General features: G+C 36.0%; 1 protein-coding gene across 1 annotated transcript in view; it reads right to left on the reverse strand.

Moving 5' to 3' along the window:
* Window positions 1-22,066, reverse strand: part of DST (dystonin) — a 504,672-nt gene that overhangs the window by 81,685 nt on the left and 400,921 nt on the right. Inside the window, 6 exon segments of the mRNA XM_012002056.1 lie at window positions 10,947-12,418; window positions 14,185-14,680; window positions 16,162-16,361; window positions 19,167-19,296; window positions 20,178-20,419; window positions 21,013-21,075. Coding sequence (XP_011857446.1) covers window positions 10,947-12,418; window positions 14,185-14,680; window positions 16,162-16,361; window positions 19,167-19,296; window positions 20,178-20,419; window positions 21,013-21,075 — 2,603 coding nt within the window.

Consider the following 22,066-nt stretch of genomic DNA (forward strand, 5'->3'; position numbering starts at 1 on the left):
ATTCGCCATGACCGTCTATGCTCTTTCTTTTCTGCATGAGATTTGGCTTTAGGTAATCCTGTGGTTCGAATGATATCACTATTTAGTTTGAGTGCATCAAAGATCATCTTTTCGTCTAGTTTGTTAGCTTCCCGACCTCTCAGCTCAAATACACTGGAAGAAGTAAGGGCACCATTAGAGCATAAAGAACTAACATCCAGTGTTCTGTGACTGTAGGGTAAAGTTCGATCTGTAAAATGCCTGGAAGATAGACTACCTTTTGAACCAGAGTCTATCTGTTCATTTAGTCTAACAGTATCATAGATTGACCGCTGTGGGACATAACAGTCTTCGATATTTAGGTCCTCCTCTTCTTCACCCTTCCCTACACATGGGGGATTCTGACGTAAACAGTCTGGTCTGCTGAGTGGCTTCCCCATTTTGCAGATAGTTAAAACAAATATTGCAGCTCTTGACACAGATAATAAGAAATAAGATAAAGCATCTTTCAAGAAAGTATACTTCTGAACAGAGCTATGAAGTGTCTTCAGCATAAAGACACATGCTCACATAATATATGTCATAATATATGAGGTGTTTAAGGTCATCAGCAGTGCATCAATAAAAATGCAATTATCCTTTTACCTGGTTGATTTTAGGATGATTCTAAACAATAAAGTGCATCAGTAACAGAGAACAAAAAATCTTCTTTGTCCACCTTTCCCAGCTCCCAAAGTTCCCGTTCACACACTCCAAAATACAGAAAATAAACAAACACACACTTAACAGTGGCTCAAACACTCAGAACATTCCATTGTCAGTCCATTTCCCTTTTTAGTCTGATATTTCCAGATTAAAATTTCCAAATGAGCAAGCATTTTAACAGGCTGAATGTTAATTTCGGCAGAGCTCTGGTTAACTGTAATCCACTTAAAGATGGCTTGCAGAACTCCACCATTCTAGTAAATAAACCATGCTCCAGAAATTTAAAAGACAAACACAGGGACCTGGTATTGTTCACATCAAGGCAAAGAGCAAATCTTCAGAGAAAACTAAGTCTAACGTTATGAGAAAGTTACATTTTTCTTTTACTTTTTTTTTGGAGGGGGGAGTAGCTATAAATAAACTTGATTGAAAAGGCAGGTTTTCTTCCTGTTTTAAGCTTCTTCAATGCTATTCAGAACTACTCAAAGGAAGAAAAAAAACACCAGACATTTAGACACCCAGGGCAGTACAATCCAGCAACCGTTTAAAGTAAACAGAAAGTATGGTGTACTATTAAGCTTAAAAAAAAAAAAAAAAAAAAAAAAAGCCATTTCCAAAGATTCTTATCTGGTCCTCCTTAGGAAGGCTTATTCCACCTGAGGCAATTGCAGCAACGAAGAGCTCCGCGGCTTCCTCTAAGGCACAGGCAGCGTAATTCACATTCAGCAGAAAACCCAGGGACTACACTAGCCTTTGAAACTGAACCAAGTTCTGTGGCCACAGTGTGGCCTTCATTTCAGCTGGGGCTAGAGAGAGACGGCGGCGGTGGAGGCAGCAGAAAGAGAACTCCGCAAGGGAGCTCCGGCGCTGTCCGCGGCTCTTCAGGGCAGCACGGTGCCGGGCAGGCATCCTCTCCAGCCAGGGCTCTTGCAGCAACGCCCTCTCTCTTCAGGCACCATCTGCTGCGTCCCTGGGCCTGCCAGGCGTTCCGGAGCCGCAGCTCTCTACCACTTTGGTGCTACGCCCTCCCGTGACTTAACTTCGCAGTCATCTTTCCTCTGACTCTTCGCTTCTTCCCGGGAGTCGGCGAGCGGTTTCAGTGGGAGGTACCTCGAAGCCGAGAGGCTGCAATGCAACAGCTTGTGGTGACATCAGCGCAAAGCAGGCCGAGTCAGGCGACTGGGGAGAGGGGCAGCTCGGGTTCAAAGACCGCGGAAACCCGGCCGACTACTTCAAAATGGGAAGGGATCCGTAGTACTTGCGGAGGCAGAACCTGGCACTGGGAGATCCGCGAAGAAATTATTTTGTGAAAGTCCGGAGACCGCACTCATTTGAATACTAAATGGGAAAAGGGGGGCTACATAGGTCCTTATCCTTCAGTTGAAACCACACTTTTACACTGAAGAATCTGATGCTTCAGCAGCATCTGCGATGCAAAGTGCAGATCACTTTGAAGTTGAGAGTGTTTTGCCGTTCCTTTTTGAAGCCCAAGTTCAAATCTAACTGTTCTCCAGAGTAAAGTATTCCTACCAGTGAGGGGCTCTCAGCACTGCTGACATGAATATTAGTAGTTACTAATTACCATACAGTACTCTTGAGGTTAACACAAGGCCCAAGAGTGGTACTCACTGACTCCAGATATTTATTTTAATAAACAAAATCACCTCCACAGATTTTTATCTACTGAACACCCTTTTAAAAATACTGTTTGAAAATAAATTCAGCAAGCCAACTCTTAGTCTTTGTAGGAAAATTAATAGTTTTATTTAAATAAAATCTAAACATTCTCTATTTTACAAAATAAGAAACATCATCAGAGTATCAGAGTTACAAATGAAGTGGTCTTTCTTCAGTCTCACAAAATAATCATTTGAACATGAACAAAACTGTGCTCACTCCAAATGAAGAAGGCAGTTCTAGTAAGACTTTATACTTTCTTTGTTAATTTTACAGAAAAGATGTGGAGGAAACTTTTGTGCCTTTAATGAGAAAACATTATCTCAATATTCATTCTATAAACCTGAGTTGAATCTTTAAAAAAAAAAAAAAAAAAACCTTTTCATAATGAAAACTCTATCGGTAACTCATCCATTCAACAACTATTAGATTATTAGATGCAACTCAGTATGTGGCCATCATTGACTATATATATGACTATCTATACAGAAAAAGAGAGAATTAAAAATATCCATCAACATCACAATATCAGTGGCAATTTTTCATGTTCAAGACGTGAAATATTTCAACAAGCACCTGATTCTGTGGTGTTGAAGCACACAGGCTGTAATAAGGCACTGATAAGAGAAAGAAAAATGGTCTCATAGTTACCAGGCTTGAACAGTGGATTGGGCACGAGGCTGGGAAATAGTAGAGACCAAGAGTCTTACCCCCAACTGCAGCTCTCTTGATATGTAAGCCTAGAAAACTACTTATTCATGGCAATATGAGTAATAAAGTTTCTTTGAAATCTGTATGAGTGCCTTTCTCTAAACACTCTAAGATCCTTACAGAACTTTTCATAATAAAGAATGGCTCTAATTCAGTCCACCTTAGACTCTAACTCTGAATCATCAGCACAATATTATTCTAGGCTTATGAAAAGCTAAGAGGAGCAACACATAACCTCACATTTGAGGTGGGTAGTACATTTTAAAACTGCACAGATAATTCATTCATAAATTAAATGATTCAAAAAAATAGTGCTCACTGTCTGCCAAAGAACATGGTAAGCACTGGAAAAATGATGTTGTGAAGACACAGCCACCACTGTCTTTACACCACTTACACTAGAGTGGGAATGTGAATGAGAAAATGGCCATGACACAGTTTGGAAGTAAACAGTGCTAAGGGAAAATATTCCCTAGTTAATTATGTTCAAGTATATACCATTTATTTAACATCTAAATTCCTTTTTTATTGAACTTATTTTTATATTGATTAAAATTTGTGACAATAATTTACATATATCTTTGTTACTTGAAATCACATTCCAAAGTCTTACCTGGATGACATGTAAGAGCTGATATATAGAGCAGAACCGGAGTGGTTTATTTTTCCCCAAAAATTTGGTTTAGACAGCTACTATAAATGTGATCGTCTCTAATGTTAATAAAATCAAGATATACTAAACCATGTTAAATATTAATCATGACATCTAGATCCCTCACATTTTCTTTTTTTCTGAGACAGGGTCTTGCTCTGTCGCCCAGGCTGAAATGCAGTGGCGTGATCACAGTTCACTGCAGCCTTGACCTCTTGGGCTCATGTGATCCTCCTGTCTCAGCCTCCCAGGTACAGGTGTGCACCACTACACCTGGCTAATTTAAAAAACTTTTTGTGGAGATGGCGTCTCACTCTGTTGCCCAGGATGGTCCTGAACAGCTGGACTCAAGCAGTCCTCCTGCCTTGGTCTCCCAAAGTGCTGGGATTACAGGCATGAGTCACTGTGCTCAGCCCCCTCACATTTTCATAATGAGAGAAATACATAATAAGGTAAGTAAAGCTTTCCTGAAAAATAGCATACACTATTATTTCATAAATCATAATGCTGTTTTCAAAATGTAGCTTTACTTACTTTATGTAGCCTACTAGATATAATCCAGCTAAACTATCTACTAAACCAGATGATTTCAGAAAAGTACACACTACTAACTGAATTATAAGCAAAACAGTAACATTTTCTCATTTTATATTCCTAAAGTTTAATTAAATCTTTTAAAAGGAAAATCCCTGAAAAATCTTCCCACTAAGTGCAACAATGTACATCACAGAAAAGTTTTATCATTCACATTTATTATTATTATTTATATATTATTTACTCATAGAAAAGCAATTTTATCAGCTGAAACATGGAGGTTTTAGGCTTGAAGGATTGGAGTTATTAAGTTCAATGCACAGTAAGTGACAAATATCTACGTAAGTAAATGCACTATTATCCATGAAATAACTCTTGGCCTGATAGCTCTTGAAATCAGGATTAGAAGTCAAACAAGGGATATGCGTTTTGTGCTGCAAGTACAAAAACAGGCATTAAGAGCAACAATTGTTCTTTCTAAAACAAATATGCCATTAGCTAATGAAAACTGAAAGCATACTATATTTTGAGTTTTCAAACTATTAAATTTCTTCACATAAAGGGCTAAAGGTTTCCAAAGATATACATCATATGAATGGGCAATAACTACTTATTTCCTGGGAATATAGTTTATATTTAGAGGAAAGTAGAATGTTCTGACCCTAAAGTAAACCAATTTAAAAACAAGAGTTCACGGACTGATCTTGACAGGAGTTTATCTTGATGTGAACCTTAGTTAATATCTTTAATGAGCACTTGCTCTTCTTCCTTAAGTCACAACAATACTAAGACTATGCCTTTCCCGTATCTTCAGTGAGGTTTTCTGGTAACAGTGAAAAAAAATTCTATGTAACAGAAGATGATTCTATATATAAATCCTATTAATTGAAATATATACATATTTCACATATTTTATATATATATATATATATGTAATGTCAAACAGTTCATTTAAAGAAAAGCTATCCAGCAAGCAGAAACAACTAACATGTTAATGGCCCTATTAAATTTTCTTCAGAGAAACAAAAACCAAACAAAATCTGGAAATACTTTTCATATTAAAATATTGACAAAAGAAATTAAGCTTGAAATGAAGATAACTGGAGATATGTGAGAACAGGATCTGTGAGCACAGACATTTTCTTGTTGTATCCAGTTCTTGAGCAGCTCCAGTTATTAATGAATGATTAGAGACCTAGATAAACATTTACCAGTCAAATGTTCTTTTCAAGAAACCAGTGTATAATTTCATAACAAGGCAAATTCTTCTCTGTCTCTCTCTCTCTCCCACATACCTTTAGGCAACTTTCCATATTAATAAAATACATTACGAAGGTCTCCTTTTATCAAAGGAGGGCCTATAATAATGATAGTAGATACCACAGTGTGACTCTTTTGTTGGATCACTCTAAAATGGTGATACAGGTTTATCAAGGTAAAAGCAAAACAAAATAACAAATACCAAAAAATCCGACATTATAAAATCTCTGGCTGGAACTGCCTTCAGAACAACCAACTTTAATTCCTCAATCTTAAATGAAAGAATAAAAATTAAGAGGAGCTCTGTGACATAAAGGGTCGTAGCATTAGTTAGCAGCAAAACTGAAAAGAGAACCCATGTTGCAAAGTTCCCTTTTGACAGCCCTTTCTGAGAAGTATGGTATATTCCTTGTATTATGTGAAAAAGAAGGCATCCACCTGTTATGCCTAGTTTGTGTGGATAAGAATATGAGGTGTTATAATACCACAGAGCAGATCAGCTCCACCTCTTCATAGCTAGGTGTGGTCTCTGCCTCAGTAAGACTTCTCTCTTGACCAGTATATGCAGTATTCTTTCTTCCTAAAATTGTTAAATGCCACTTTGCTGGTTTTAACAATAAACACATTAGGTTTATTAAATAATGTGACCTTCCTATAAAAGTCATGCATCAAGTTACAGTGTCTATAGTAGAAATATTTTCACCATTAAAAATACCAGAGGAAGGTAACAGGCAACCTCTTTGCTAATGTAGCTTCATTAACAAAAATCCAATCTATTAAGGAATTTTCCCTAACAAAAACCTCTTCTGCAAAAGCTTTATCTAATTTCCCCACTCTTAATAAAAATGGAGAATAATTTGTCAGTGACCTCTATATAACAATACGAACACTTTAAAAGTACTATTAAAGCATTTTTTGGACAGTTTGATTTTCAATAAGGTGACATCAGAGGTTGTTTTTGGATCACTTGATAAACACCATAATAAGAATTTGTGCTTAAACTGCCTGTCTTCCTTAGCCCCATGCTACTTGGCATTTTAGTTTACCGAATATTAAAATAATGATATCTGGGTTAAACAATGCCTTCACCTGGACCAAACAAAATTCATTACAGTATAATTAGGCATATGTTCTGTTCTTTGTCTCTGGTTTCAACTTCACTTAAAAATCCTCTGCTCCATGTACTTCTATGTCCATTTGAAAATAAAAAGACGTATTCAGAGAGACTTGTACTGGAGATGTATTCATTTGTGGCGACAAAATGAATTACAATTGGGACAGCAACACAGTGGCCAGAAATAAACTGTAAGCAGGTTCTGAGGTAAGGCATTTTTCACAATGGTCTAGATCAGGGGTATCCAATCTTTTGGCTTCTCTGGGCCACACTGGAAGAAGAAGAGTTGTTTTAGGCCACCCATAAAATACACTAACAGTAATGACAGCTGATGACCTTAAAAAATGGCAAAAAAAAATCTCATAATGTTATTTAAGAAAGTCTATGAATTTGTGTTGGGCCACATTCAAAACCATCCTGGGCCACAGGTGGGCCGTGGGCCATGGGTTGGACAAGCTTGGCCTAGATAGAGGTGGGGAGGGTACAGATTTAGCTAGGACTCATTAAAGCATCAAGTTTCTTTGATTTTCATTGAAATTAAATCATTCAATATGGTGATAATGGTTACTTCATAATGATCAGAAGACCTGATTGGCTGTTCATCACATAATAGGAATTACTGGGATGCATTCCTTGTATACAGTCAGTTACATATGTCTTTGATAAATAATAATGTGGAAATATTAATGTTACTTAATAATGTGGTTTAGATTTGAAGATAATCTTGAGCTAGGAGTCTTCGGATAGGAGGTAGGGATAGAGGGAACACCAAAGGGGTTTCTTTCTTCTTGCCTGGAGACAAACAGAATCGCTCAGCTATTCATTCCAGCAATTTATAACAGTGTGCATAGAATTTAACTGTCATAGAGAAGTGTAAGTGGAAAATGGTACTCTAACTTACCAACAGTGTAGAAAACACCTCACCCTTCAGACATGTTAGTCCAATGACTAGTACTTAGAAGTAGAAAAACTTATGAACAACAGAACTTATATATAATCAAAATAGTTTTAAAATGTCAAGCTAACTAACATAAAAGATAACACCAATCTATTTTCAGAATCTCAGAATAGTTTTCACTGAGTGAGTTCGGACATTTGGTTTAGAATAGCATTTGCTTTAAGTATTATGTTTGGGTTGATATCTTAAACATGAATGAATGAATTTTGTCCCTGTCTTTATAAGAAAACCTCAAGTAACTATTAACAGCTATTTCTTAAACTATAGAAAGAAAAACAGAATCGGGGAAGTCTATCAAACCTGCTTTAAATCCTCTATTATGGGCCCAGTGAATATGAGGCACCCCCTGCTGAGTGACTGGGTAATAGCTTTTATTCTCTGTTCTGCTCAGAAGGCAGTTTATTTTGCACTAAGAAAAACTATTATAGGATTTTATCTGTGACGTTAGGTTAAACTAAAGCTACCAGATAGATTAATGTCAAACTAGATTGTATTTCAAAGTCAATAAGGAGGACAGACTCAGTCCTTCACTTCTTTTCCGTTTTACTTTTAGGAATTATAACTAGCTTTTCACTCAATACAAATCATTCCATTTAAAAAATTTTAAAAACTTTCTAAAAATTATGTTAAAACTAATGTTTAACAAAAGTCTAAGGCCCAACAGAAACTAAATTAAGTACTGAACTGTAAACAAGTCAATTTACTACTTTAACCAAGAAAGAATCACTAAAACAATGAAATGTTTGGCTCCATCTCAGTAGCAGCAGTAGTGGTGATCACTGGAACCACTACCATCAACATCATCATTATCATCATCACCCTTATCATACCATAGCACCTACATAACATCAGTTTCTAAGACTGTTTTACATGTTTATCTCACATTTCTCATAGCAGCTAGTTTTACAGAACATGTTCCTTAAGTGGGTGTTCTTGGTATTTTGGATTAAAATGAACAATGGCTGGCTATTCAGGCTGTCTAAATTAGGCTACAGCAAAGATGATAAGAAAATTCCCCAGAGAAAATACTAGATGTGAAATATGGGTGACAAATAAAGTTTACACAAAGCATTGCATCATTTTCATCAAAAGAATCAGGTTCTGACACCATCTGTGTGACCTTGGACAAGTCACTTAACCTCCTTGGGCCTAGGCTTCTTTATAATAAGATGGAGAATAGTAACAGCATCTACCTCTCATGACTGTTAACAGGATTAAAGACAAATTAAAGTAGGGCTTGACACATAGTAAGCCTATAATAAATTGATTTATTGATTATTATAATTACTATTTTTAAAGAATACACACACACATACACAGATAAACAGAATTAGTGGTTGTGTGAGCTACCATAATCATATTCTTGTCCTTTTTAACCTATGGCACTGGAATATACTAAATGCAGAGTATTGGTCTACTTGAAAACTTTTTTTTTAAAGTCACTGGGTTTCAAGATACTGAAAGTATGCCATGATGTTCTTTATTGCTGAATTTCAATAAAATCAATCAACTCTTTCCAAATAATCTGAAAGCAAACAAACACAGCATGCTACATGGTTTATTTTAGGAGAAATTATCACTCTATATTTCTTCACAATCAAATAAGACAATCACTGTAGCTATTAATGGTAATGTTTGGGGTTTTCAGTTTGCAAAACACTTTCAGTGCAATGGTGAGAAAGCTCCTCCTATCTCTTGCTTTTTCTTACTTTCAATTCTCCACATGAAGAGCCACAGTTTTCACTGTACTTGGGAAGACCAAAGGGGAGGCACCCACAAGTAGCAGCACCAGTACTATCACTTTTGTTCACTGTCTTACAAGTAGTTAGAAGCAGCAAAGAGAAATGAAGGTCTTTTTTTTCTAAACAAATGCACAGGAAGCCGAATGAAATGTTTCACAATTTAACCACTTAATGTGGTTAAATTTCATTAGTATAAACACTGCTTGATTACTGTCATTTAATCTTTAAGGTGCTGACAGGGTTCTATAGAGAATTCCAAACTTACTGACAAAGGAAGAGTTGCTCCCAAGATCTCTCCCAGTCTTTGATGAAGCAATTGCCACAGAACTATGCTTTTCTAATAGAGGATTCTCTCATATGAAATCTTCATTTTGCAAATCAGAAATATAAAATTTTGACAGAGCAATGAAGGAGGTCAACAATAAGAATGTTTCTTTCACCTTCAAGAATCAAGAACTAAATACAGAATCACCGATTTGTGAGCCCTGAAGGAACTGGGCTTCAAAGGCGTTTAATAAACTGCAAATAATCATAATAGTAACAACAATACAAAGAAAAAGAAGGTATTTTTCAAGACTCAGTCATCTAAATAATGTTATCGAAGACAAGCAAATGAAAGAGTATGTCAAATATAACTGCATAGAATTTGGAAGTCCATTTGATTCATACCCATTTCTCAAAGAAAATAATTTATGGTTTTATAAACTGTTATTTGGTCTTAGTTTATTCTTTATGCACTAATGGTGCAATATATCTTTGCCAGTAAAACACATCTCATAAATATAACAGGAGCTGTGAAACCTTAAAGGTTTATATCAGCCCCATATAGAAAATCGCTTGCTATTTAGGACCCTTTGTTTCCAGGGATGAACCTATCTTTGTCCCCTATACAGATGTGACTTCTGTTCTCACTATCATAAATAAGGCCAAATCCAATGTCATGGAAACTGGCCCCCCATATTTATCAAATGTTTCATTCATTAAGTGTCACCGATCACTGTTGAGTGGCAGTTATTTCTTGGCACTGAGGAGCTTATATCATGCAATAAAAAAAAAAATTCACCTCTAATCCTTTGGGGCATGAGCCTAAGATCTTTGTGTAATGAAACAGATTACAACATGGAACTCCATATTGCCTTTAAAAATATGAGCTTTTAGAAGAAAAATGTCTGTGGAAGAAATTAAATTAAGAAGGATGAGAAGACAGTTATAAAAAGAAAGGGCAGAAAAGACGGTAATTTACCACTGAAGAAAATGCTGGGAGATAAACATCTGCAATAGAGTTCAAACCACAGCCCCAGTCACCACGGATGGCAATTGTGAATGACTTCAGAAATGGACCCTATGATGTCAGTTCCTGGTGTGCCTGGAACTTTGCCAAGCACCCTTTGATCTGATTTTATCTCAGGCCTTATTCCACAAAGGCCCAAATCACCAGTAGCCTTGTAACTGCCCTACCTGTCTGGGTGTTACTTCCATATATGCTCATTCCGGCTCAAATATTGTATGACAATCATTATTAGAAGGTTCTACGAAATAGGCAATCTCCTTTCTGTACAAATTAGAAACTTCATTGACAATAAAAACACTTCATAAAAATGGACAGTTCCCTACCTTGAACACCTCAAGCTGCTGATTAATTGTCTCCGTTTCCATGCCAACAGGACCTTGTGACTCTTCATGTTCTTCGGCTTTCTGGAGCAGAATAGAGAATTCTTTCAATTTGCTGTAAAATTCTTCAAGACGCTTAATTGTCCCTTCAACCTGCTCTTCTCTGGCTTGGGCTCGGTCCAGTAACTTGTTGCATTGTTTGCTTAAGGCCTCCAAGTCCCTTTTGATTCCAACAAGGTCAGGAGAGGTTTCTTCTGTGGCTAACATCATCTTGCAGGTTTTATTGGCATTGTCGTTGCTTGCTATGAGGGCTTCTAGTTTCTTTAGAAAGGCTTTTATAGTTTCCTTTTGCTTTTGCAATGTTTCTGCATCTCTCCCCACTGGAGCCATGCTATCCAGTTCATCATCAAACTCTGCAAACTGAGAAAACATTTCTCGAATGGTATTCTGGAAATGCCCAATGCCCTGAAGCTTGGTTTCTAAGAAAGAACACTTTTCATCAACCTGCTGACTTAGTGCACTATGCTCTTGAGCTATGGTTTCCGCTTGTAATAAAACATCAGAGGTTCCCTTTGAGTCTGAGGCCTCTACCACAAGGTCCTGTGCAAGTCTTTTAGCCAAATCTACCTGATGCTTCAAGGCCTGAAGTGATTTCTGCTGAGTCTGCAACATGGTCAGGTATTTGTTACTGTAAGCCTGGGGTCCCAGGGAATCATGGATATCTAGTTGCTCCTTTGCACAGTGAAGCTGCCTTTTAGATTCTTTGGAAACTTCTTGAAATTCTTTAAACTTCTGAGCCATGTTCTCTAGAGAGAATTTCTTACTGTGAAGTTGTTCAGTGACCATGTCCACCTTCTGGATCAGTGACTTATTCTCATCTGTAACAACTTCTTTATCTATCTCACAGACACTGAGCAAGCTATTGGCTGTATTGTTCAGTAATTCTACCATACCAAAGTGTTGGTCCATTTCCTTCTGCAGAGACTTTAACTTGGCAATAGAATTCTCTCCTTCAGCAGGATCCAAGAAAAATTTTATTTCCTCCAGGTTGTTTTGGCATTTGTCTATCCACGGCCGGAGAGTCTCTACTTGCTCTTTATACTTAAGGGCTTTTTCCAATGAATCTTTTAACTTGTTTTCTCTTTCTTTCACCTGCTTATTAAATGTATCCCAACTGGTTTTAATTGTATTAAGCTGTAACTGTAAGGCTGCCTTCTCAGACCCTTGTGTTTTTAATAACAGATTTTCACCTTCTGCAATGGTTTTTTCATAAATATGAGACTGAGCAGTCAAAGTTTTACTAAAGTCTTTATGATCTTTAATTAACGACTCCAAGACATTGAGTTTGGCGGATATTGGATGAGACTTGTTTTGCTCTTCTTTCTTTGTATCTAGCCAAGCCTGAAAATCTCTAGACATTTGCTGAAATTGATGAGAGCTTGCACAGGCTGACTGAAGGTGCTGGACATGACTCTCTAGAAATAAAATTACAAGATATGTTTATTTTATATCAAAATGTTAATTTAATCTATGAAAAGCCAAAATAAAAATCTCTGAATATATAGAATTGTTGAAAAGCAAGGGCTTTTAGCATTGACTTTTAGATTTCTTTCAAAGGTTATCTCTTCTCCCATGTCATAAAGATGCAATAATTCAGAAAATGCTTTTATGAGCTTCCTAACTCTATTATATCCTTGATCATAAAACCTTAAGTGAACTTAAGATATTGACAAAGGGGAAAAGAGGTAAGAGGTAGGCACAAGAAAATACACAATCAAGAAAAGATGCAGGAGACAGATAAGAGGGGAAAACAAAGAATAAGGAAATAAGTAAAAATGTGTCAAGGTGCAGGGAGTGGCCGTGCCACACATCATCTGCTGTGCTGGTATCTTCTCTATTCTAGTATGGAGAAGTGATGACGGCCAAGTTCTCAATTATGTTGATAAATAATCCATCTGTTATCAAATATGACTTTTTCACATCTATGACTTTTTTTTTTTTTTTTTGAGGCAGAGTCTCACTCTGTCGCCCAGGCTGGTGTGTAGTGGCGCGATCTCGGCTCACTGCAAGCTCCGCCTCCCGGGTTCACGCCATTCTCCTGCCTCAGCCTCCCCAGTAGCTGGGACTACAGGCGCCTGCCACCACGCCTGGCTAACTTTTTGTATTGTTAGTAGAGATGGGTTTTCACTGTGTTAGCCGGGATGGTCTCGATCTCCTGACCTTGTGATCCACCCGCCTCGGCCTCCCAAAGTGCTGGGATTACAGGCATGAGCCACTGTGCCTGGCCATGTCTATGACTTTTACATATTATGGAGGCAACATAATGTAGCACATAAAAACTACATGAGTTTGTATCTTGGTTTAACCTCTTCAGAGTTGGAAGAGCCCAGGCAAATGATTAAACCTCTAAGCCTAATTTCTACCACTGTGAATTGACAATATTAATGGTAGGTGCTGTATAGATTATAGTACATGTAAAGTTCTTAGTTTAATACCTATCACATAAAAGTGTTCATACCATTAAGAATAATAATGATAATAGCTGATATTTACTATTGTTAATATCATGTCAAACAAAGGAATAAGTCTGAAACAGTTGCTGTGATCAGTAAATCCAATCAATTAAAAAGCAAAACTTGAGTATTTACTAGGTGCAAAAAACTAGAAACTTTTCAAACAGAACAAACTTAACAACAAAATGTGCCTTTCTTCATCAGGGCTTTCTGAATTCTGATAACTCACTGCTACCTCTGACAAATATCAACACATCTGCCACAGAATTATAGCCACAGTGAGAGAGGAAAATAGTGACAAATGCCTCTCTTTGACACATTTCTCTAGAAAAGTTTTCTATGACCGCATAGATAAAGTAACAGCAGATGAGAAGATGATGCCAAGCCTTTTACTAACTATTCATGTTTTTCTTCTGGCAAAATAAGACTGTCATACAGCAAAAAACATTTACATCTTTTAAAAACCAGTTTGGGGTACCTGAAATTTTAATAGGCCTTCAGGAAGTCAATTTTGCCAACAGATTATATGTGTAGAATGACCCTAACATTATATATGCCTAGGAATACAAAACTGCTCTCTGAGCTCCTATATTCATCCTCCTCTTCACTGATGTTAACAGTGGGGCAGAGTCTCTTTGGGGTCCTGGATTATTGGCAACATCTTGGAAATAAGCAATATATGACATCTATTTCTGACCAGGAAATACATGTATTAAAAGTAGACAAACCTGCTTTCTGTTCAATATCCTTAAATGATTTTAAGATGCCTTCTAGCTGCCTACTAAGTTCTGCTTTCAAGTACTCTTCTTTAACCAGTGCTGACAAATCCTCACAGAGTGCCTGGGCCACTTTTATCTGCTTCTTTTCCTGCTGTATTTCCTGCTTCATTTTTTGGGCTGTTTCCAACTGTTGGTTCATAGCGTCAGGGTGCGTGCTCACAGCCAGACTGCTGCTGAGTTTATTATCCAAGTCACTCAGTTTATCAGAAAGGCTTCTCAGCAGGCTTTGATACTGTGTACTTTTAACAATGGCTTGGTCAATCCAGTCACATCTGTCACTCAATTGCCCTGTTAGGCTATCCCATTTTTGGGTCACAGCTGCCAGTTGCTCTTTCACAATCCCATGTAAAGAAGGGTCTTCTCCAGGTCTGCTCAGAATGCCCTGACCAGCTGCTGTGAGCTGTTCATATTGAGGTTTCCGAGTGGCAAATTCTTGCAGCAGAATCTAAGGTAACAAGGGTAAATAAACAAAAGTTATCATATAATTGATTGTAGAAAACACAGATTTGGTGTCCACACAGACAGAAATGGTAATTATTTCTCTAGTTTCTGTTTTTTAGTTATTACTTTCCTACTTTTTACTTAAAGGGCAGTACAATTATCTTCAATCCAAAAAACTATCGTGCTTCACGGAGATATCCTGTCTAGACTAATCCTATCCCCTTAAAGGAAAAACCCGGACAAAATGAACAAAAATTCATGTGTGAATTTTCATATGAAAAGAGAAACACTGCTGTTAGACAAGTTCACACTGCACTTACACCAAATTTGTTTTTACCCATTCATGTTTTTGTCTTTGTAGGATTTTTGGAATACCCTATGGAATTTTATATTAAAGAAAACACACAGTGACAAAGGTGTTAGAATATATTAACTCATGATGCACTGATTTACAAAGGTTTTTGTAACATAAAATTTATTGATGTTTACAGTCTTCATTATAAAGGTTTTAGCCAACAAATCATGCTGCTCAGAATGTACAGACTCAACCTGACTCATAAAATGAATGATCCAAAAAATCTCATTCTTTTAGTATCATATTTTATCTATCTTTTATACTTTTATCTATATTTTATTTATCTGTCTATCTCTGGGAGACTACCAAGAGTAGAGGCAATTATTTCTCCCCAGATATTTACTTTTATCTTTTGTTTTTATTGTCTTTGGATTATGAACAGATATGAACTCAAACATCTGACTTTTACCAAAACTTATTTGAATTTTCAGCTTATAAAACAGCCTCCCTGCTCTAAAGCCAGTACTCATACATTAAAAAAACTAACTGAAACCACCACTGAGCTTCTGCTATTACACCTGACTATAAAAACATTAAACATTAAAAAATAAAACTCTTTTTTTGGATTTTTTTCCCTTGTGGATTTATCTGCTTTGAAACTAGACTCATCTAACTAAGACCCTGTGTTTCAGGGTTCCCTCTCTGCTTCCCTTATTCTTTGTCCTCTTCTTGTTCTCTCTGTCCCCCATCAGAACTCAACTGGATGAGTTTTACAAGTTTCATTATCTACTACCATAATCAAAATAAATAAAACCTCAAAGGAGTAATTTCTAAACAGTAAAAAGTATATACTAGCCTCTCATAAAGATATTACTTAATTGCATTAATACTTCAAAGAAGGCCTTTTTAACAGGATCCGTACCACCCACAATATGACTGAAATAATCAGGAGACTTGGCCCATTCATGGGCTTCAAGGAGGCCTCTAAGACGCCTCATAGCTTTAGTTCTCTGGGGGATTCCCACTAATATCAGGACAGTATCTTATGGGCATCTGAAACATTACACATATACTTCAAAGCAGTTAAATAAAACACCTACTGACCAAAGTTAATATATTTATAATGAAAACATTGGTCTCAGTAACACAAATTGCTGTGCACGAGAGACAGGTTATTAGGTAATACTCACCTGCACCTGCTGCCTTTGCGTGTTTAGCATATTTGGGTCAATTGACAAGGGCCCAAGAACACTGACCATAAGTTCTTTTTCCACAAGCCACTGTTTCAACTGGGCCTCTACAGTCTGGAACTGGGTTAGATTATTGGAGGATTCTTCCAGTTTTTGTTGTCTATCAATTGTTAATTGATTGAGTTCTTGCCACTTAGAATCTAAAAGAAAAAAAATGAAACTGGTGTTTGATTTTTTTTTTGCATTTAACATGACTATGTCTATGAGGACTGTATGATATGATTCAAAATGATATATAATGGCTATAATCCCATTTTTATGACTCTTGTTACATAGTTACTTAAAGGACTAACCTAAGATTTTATAGGTCTGATGGTTGTATGTTAACTGAAGTATAGGGAAAAAAATTGTGAATATGATTTTAGAAGATATTGTAGAATATGGAATATTCATTAAAGCAGACAGGATTCTAAGATCTCTTGTTCCTTCTATAAGTCCTATAGAGTGTGTTTATTAAACTATGACTTACTAAAACAATGAACAATAATCCTTTTAATATAAAATCTTCACTTATTCATTCTAGGCAAATTGCTCCCAAATTTGTATATCTATCCCATTATTCTTTCCCATTCAAATTACACACCAACAACCAGCTGCTGGAAAGTTCCAGTAGGAAGTCTCACCAATTAAACTCAACATTAAAAAATAAAACTCATTATATTCCTCTCAAAACTGGTGGACTTTTATGACTTTTAGATTTCTTTCAAAGGTTATCTCTTCTCCCATGTCATAAAGATGCAATAATTCAGAAAATGCTTTTATGAGCTTCCTAACTCTATTATATCCTTGATCATAAAACCTTAAAGCCCTCCTTTACATTCTCAATGCCATAACTCCATTTTGGCCTTCATCATATTTTTTTTTAATTATTTGTATTTTTTAAATTGATATATAATAGAAATGTATTTTTAGAGTGCATGTGATAATTTAACACAATTCATCCAGGTGATGAGCTAACAGCATCATGTTTTCCTAGACCAGCAGTTCACACACTTGAGCTGCATTAAGAATCACCTGGAGGCATCTTTAACACAGATTTCCGGGCTCTGCCTTGAGTTTTTGATTCAGTAGGTCTGGAGTAGTATCTGAAATTCTGCATTTCTAAAAAATTCCCAGGTGATGCTGTTGCTGCTGATCCCAGGAGCACATTGGAGAACTAATGACCTAGTCTAGCAGTCTTCTAACTAGTATCCCTGCTATTAGTGTTTCTCAACTGCAAGCCACTTGTTTCTAATACAATTTCCCTAAAAAGTGTCACTTTTAAAACTGTCACTTCCCTGCTCAAACCCTTCAACAACTAACTCCTCGTTACCTAGACAATAAAATCTGAAGACCTTTGCCTGACATTTGAGGCCTCCCACAATCTCTGAAGGTTTGTACTCTGAGATGATCCTCTAATCTAGCCCTGATGATTTCACCCTTGTAATCCAAACAGGCTTCTGCTCACACAGGTCCTATGCCTGAGATTCTATACCTCCTCCCCATACATCCCAACCCTATCCTTCCTTTACATTCCATTGGATTTACCCTCTGCTAGGAAGCCTTTTCTGTTCTCTCCATCCTCAAGACAGTATGCTCCCTGTAGTCAAGGGTTACTAATCAGAGCACTTCTTCCAGCACTTCAACATAGTCACTCAATAAATATTCACTGATGGTGTGATCAGTTGATTTGAGAGAGTTTTCATTTAGCATAACACACTAAAGGAATGACTTTAATAGAACACAATCACTGAAACCTTATCTAATAACATCATTCCATATGACATTTTCTGGTCAAACACAATCTCACAACAAAATAATGCCATTAAAACAATAAATCAGGAAGGAAAAATATAAAAGCTCATCAAGAAGGTTTTCTGAACTACATATTCCTCATTCCCATTCCTATTCTAAAATAGTTTTTTTTACATGATATTACTTGGGTTTGCTAATACTCTCCCCAAGTAATTCTGAGATCCTAGAAGACAGCCACTGAATTAGGGGCAAATTAATTACAATTTGATAGGAATCTCTAAAGTTGGATTAAATATATCTCTGAACATGAAGATCCCTTAGGGTAACTTTTTTCAAACTAAAATATACTTAGAGATTTCTACATTTATCATAGCACACCTGACTCTAAAGGAAGGACAATATTTAGTAATGGAACAATTGAAAGTAAAATAATTATTATAATCATAGTATGTACTTACATAGCACTTAATATGTGCCAGGTACTATTTGTTTGAGGCATATTCAACTTAACTTATTGGGTTCTCCAAATGAAACTACGAAGTGGGGAAAATTATTACCGTTCTCTTATACTCATTTTCTTTTTTTCTCTACCCCCTTTACACTCATTTTCTACATCATTATAGTAATAAAAATTGGTAAGACAATAGGGCTTATAAAGAAAATTCTGTACCTCTGAGGAGCAGTGTATGCTCCTCTGTTTATACAAGGACAGAATGTGGGTAGGAGGATAATTTTGGATAAAAAATTGATTGGGGAAGAGCAGAAGAGCAAAAAGCACGGAGCAGGAGGGGTCCCAGAAGTAACTGCATGAAGGAGAAGGGAGCACACCTTTTCCAGATGAATGAAAGAAATATTTAAAATATAATACAGCTTGGAAATATATAAAGCATAATAAAGCACCAAAAGCTAGTAAAAAGTAAAGAAACATTAATGAAAACAGGTACTCAATGCACAGCACTTCATTAACTAGTATCTACATTCTTCATAAAAATAAATGTAATTACTGTGTTTACCGTAAAACACATAAGATATGCCAATTTTCTGCACAATATAATTTGAAATGACACTTTATGCAAAAAATAGATTCTGAAACATTAAAGCAAATCCAAAAATAAGTGACTCTGTTGAATGTTTTCTGATAAAGATTATGATTAACATGAAAAATGATTGCACTTTTCTTCACAGGCGTTCATCTAAGTAACGCAACATACCTATTTCTGTCAACATCTGTTTCCATCTGGGGGCCTCAGGAGTATCTGGGTTCTCCTCCAACAGCTCTGTCAACTTGTCTTTCAACTCCTGTACTTTGTTTACATTCTGCTTCAGTTCTGCCTCAAATGACTAACAAAGGAAAAATAATAATAAACTATGCAAACAGCAAAAGACAAAAATACAATAATGACAGAGGATTTTTTTTCTCTAGAATGACCAAAAGAGGAAGAAATCTACTGTTAAATGCTGTGGTGGGTGAGGGCCTGGATTTTGCAATTAATTATTTTCCTTTCCTCTTCTTAGCTCGTGTTCAACTGTGTGATAAAGGAACCCCCACAGAGGAACACTAGGACTATGGAGATAATGACTCTTGTCCCCATTAGTGAGAAAGAATTTCATATTTTCAAACAAGCCACTCTGGAATAAAGAAAGATGACATCAGTAAATTTTAATAAGTAAGAAAATCAGTCTTAATAAAGGCTGCCAGAAGTGGAGAATCTACACGTGAATAAGCACTTTTTTTGGGCAACACATTATAGAATTCAAATATAGGTTGTTAATTTGTAGAAATTTTGCCATCATTGCCACCATTATATAAAGCCATTTTCCCAACCTTGGCAGCTGTAGAAAGAAATAGTATCTATTAAATAAAAGGAAGGCATTAGCACCCTATTTTTATACGACAGAGAATAGATCTCTCATACATTAGCCCTTAAATAAATCTTTTCTAATAGCTGACTGGTTAACATCCCAGGCTTACACTGATTTAAAGGTGGCAAAGTGGCTTACACCAAACAGTTTGCTAATCTATAATGTGGCTGTGCCCAAAATTTTTTAAAAAGTAACTATTGTCAATCTCTACAGAAAGGCACATTAAACAAAACTGTCAAATTATGTGCTAAAGTTTATAGAGCTAGAAAACAGAACAGAGCTTCTGACTACCAGAGCTCCGTTCCAACTGCTAATCCATTCTCTTTCATGTCTTCCATAGGTGCACCCATAGAATATACCTTATTCTGCTCAACTTGAGTCTTCACAGCTTCAGTATCTGTAGGTGCAGGTGTCTGATGCCATTTTGTTGCAGTTTTGTTCATTTTCTGTAACCACTGCATCATTGCACTTGATTCTTCCTGAGCCTTTTGCAATTTGGAGAGTTTAGTGTTCAGTTCTGCTATTTTGTCCTTGAGTAAGAGGCCAAGATCTTCATAATCATGACTTATGTCAGTCATGTCCTTTTTAATGGATGTTAAACCTAGGAGTAAGAAAAATAACTATATTGACATATTTTCAGGACATTCGGAGCAGAGGTCTAGAAATAAAAGGTTTTTTTACATGATATTTTATAACATCTAGTTTGTCACTATTAAGCCTAGTATGATAAAGTCATAAATGTTTTAGAAATAAAAGGTTGGATCATCTTATAATGCTATTTGATCACAAATAATTCAAGAAAATTGCATAATACAAGTAAAATAAAAAAGATATTTTAAATGTAATAAAAAACACAAACCACAAAATGTTACTTAGCAATATCTCAAACACCAAACTCAATAAATCAAGTCAAATAATGTTATCCCAAGTGACAAAATATCTCAAATTAACCAAAAAGCAAGCAACAAAACCAAGAGTCAAATTGAATAACTTGATTTTATTCATTTCAGATACACAAAACTGCATAAAATGTTATATAAATATAGTATCTATGGAGATTGTGACTATTAGATCAAATACCATTGTAATTCAGGCTTGAAATTTCAATATAACTACTGTTTGCCTCTAAGATTTTCTCTCATTAAAAAAACACCAAATTACATTAATCAATAGCAAATTAAAATTAATATTCACCTTTATTTGCCCAAAATTCCTCAGTATTTGTGGCTGTTCCTTCACCATTTAATATTGCTCCACCTGCAAAAATATTAACACTAAAATAATCACAGAGTTTCATAGCATTTCTATACATTAACAGTAGATGGCATTAAATCAAACCCCATCAACAGTAATCACTTTAAAATGTTACTGCTATTTGAAAACATAAAATACTGACTCAACTTCAAAATCAAATGAATGTCTAAAATTTAAATATCAAACAATATCCTCTCTTCTATGTAAAATTTATTCTTAAAGTATTGTCTTAAACACTACCATTTCAGCATGTTTATATTATATAAATTAATCATTAAATATTAATTCAACAAAATTTTTGTGATGAAATCGCTTTATCATAATAAATTCCTCTATTCTAGGAAGAGTCATATTTATTAAATTGCATTTTAGAGCAATAAGTGGAAGCTTAGTTTTTTTTTTATTTGTATTTATTTTTATTTATTTTATTATATTTTAAGTTCTGGGATACATGTGCAGAATGTGCAGGTTTGTTACATAAGTATACACATGCCATGGAGGTTTGCTGCACCCATCAACCCATTATCTACATTATTTCTCCTAATGCTATCCCCCACTAGCCTGCCCACCCTCCAACAGGCCCTGGTGTGTGATGTTCCCATCCCTGTGTCCATGTGTTCTCATTGTTCAACTCCCACCTATGAGTGAGAACATGCGGTGTTTGGTTTTGTGTTCCTCTGTTAGTTTGCTGAGAATGATGGTTTCCAGCTTCATCCATATCCTGGGAAAGGACATGAACTATCATTTTTTTATGGCTGCATAGTATTCCATAATGTATATGTGCCACATTTTCTTTATCCAGTCTATCATTGATGGGCTTTGGGGTGGGTTCCAAGTCTTTGCTATTGTGAATAGTGCTGCAATAAACATAGGTGTGCATGTGTCTTTATAGCAGCATGATTTATAATCCTTTGTGTATATACCCAGTAATGGGATTGGTGGGCCAAATGGTATTTCTGGTTCTAGATCCTTGAGGAACCGTCACATTGTCTTC

The sequence above is a fragment of the Mandrillus leucophaeus genome, unplaced genomic scaffold (assembly GCF_000951045.1).
Source record: "Mandrillus leucophaeus isolate KB7577 unplaced genomic scaffold, Mleu.le_1.0 Scaffold676, whole genome shotgun sequence".
NCBI lineage: Eukaryota > Metazoa > Chordata > Mammalia > Primates > Cercopithecidae > Mandrillus > Mandrillus leucophaeus.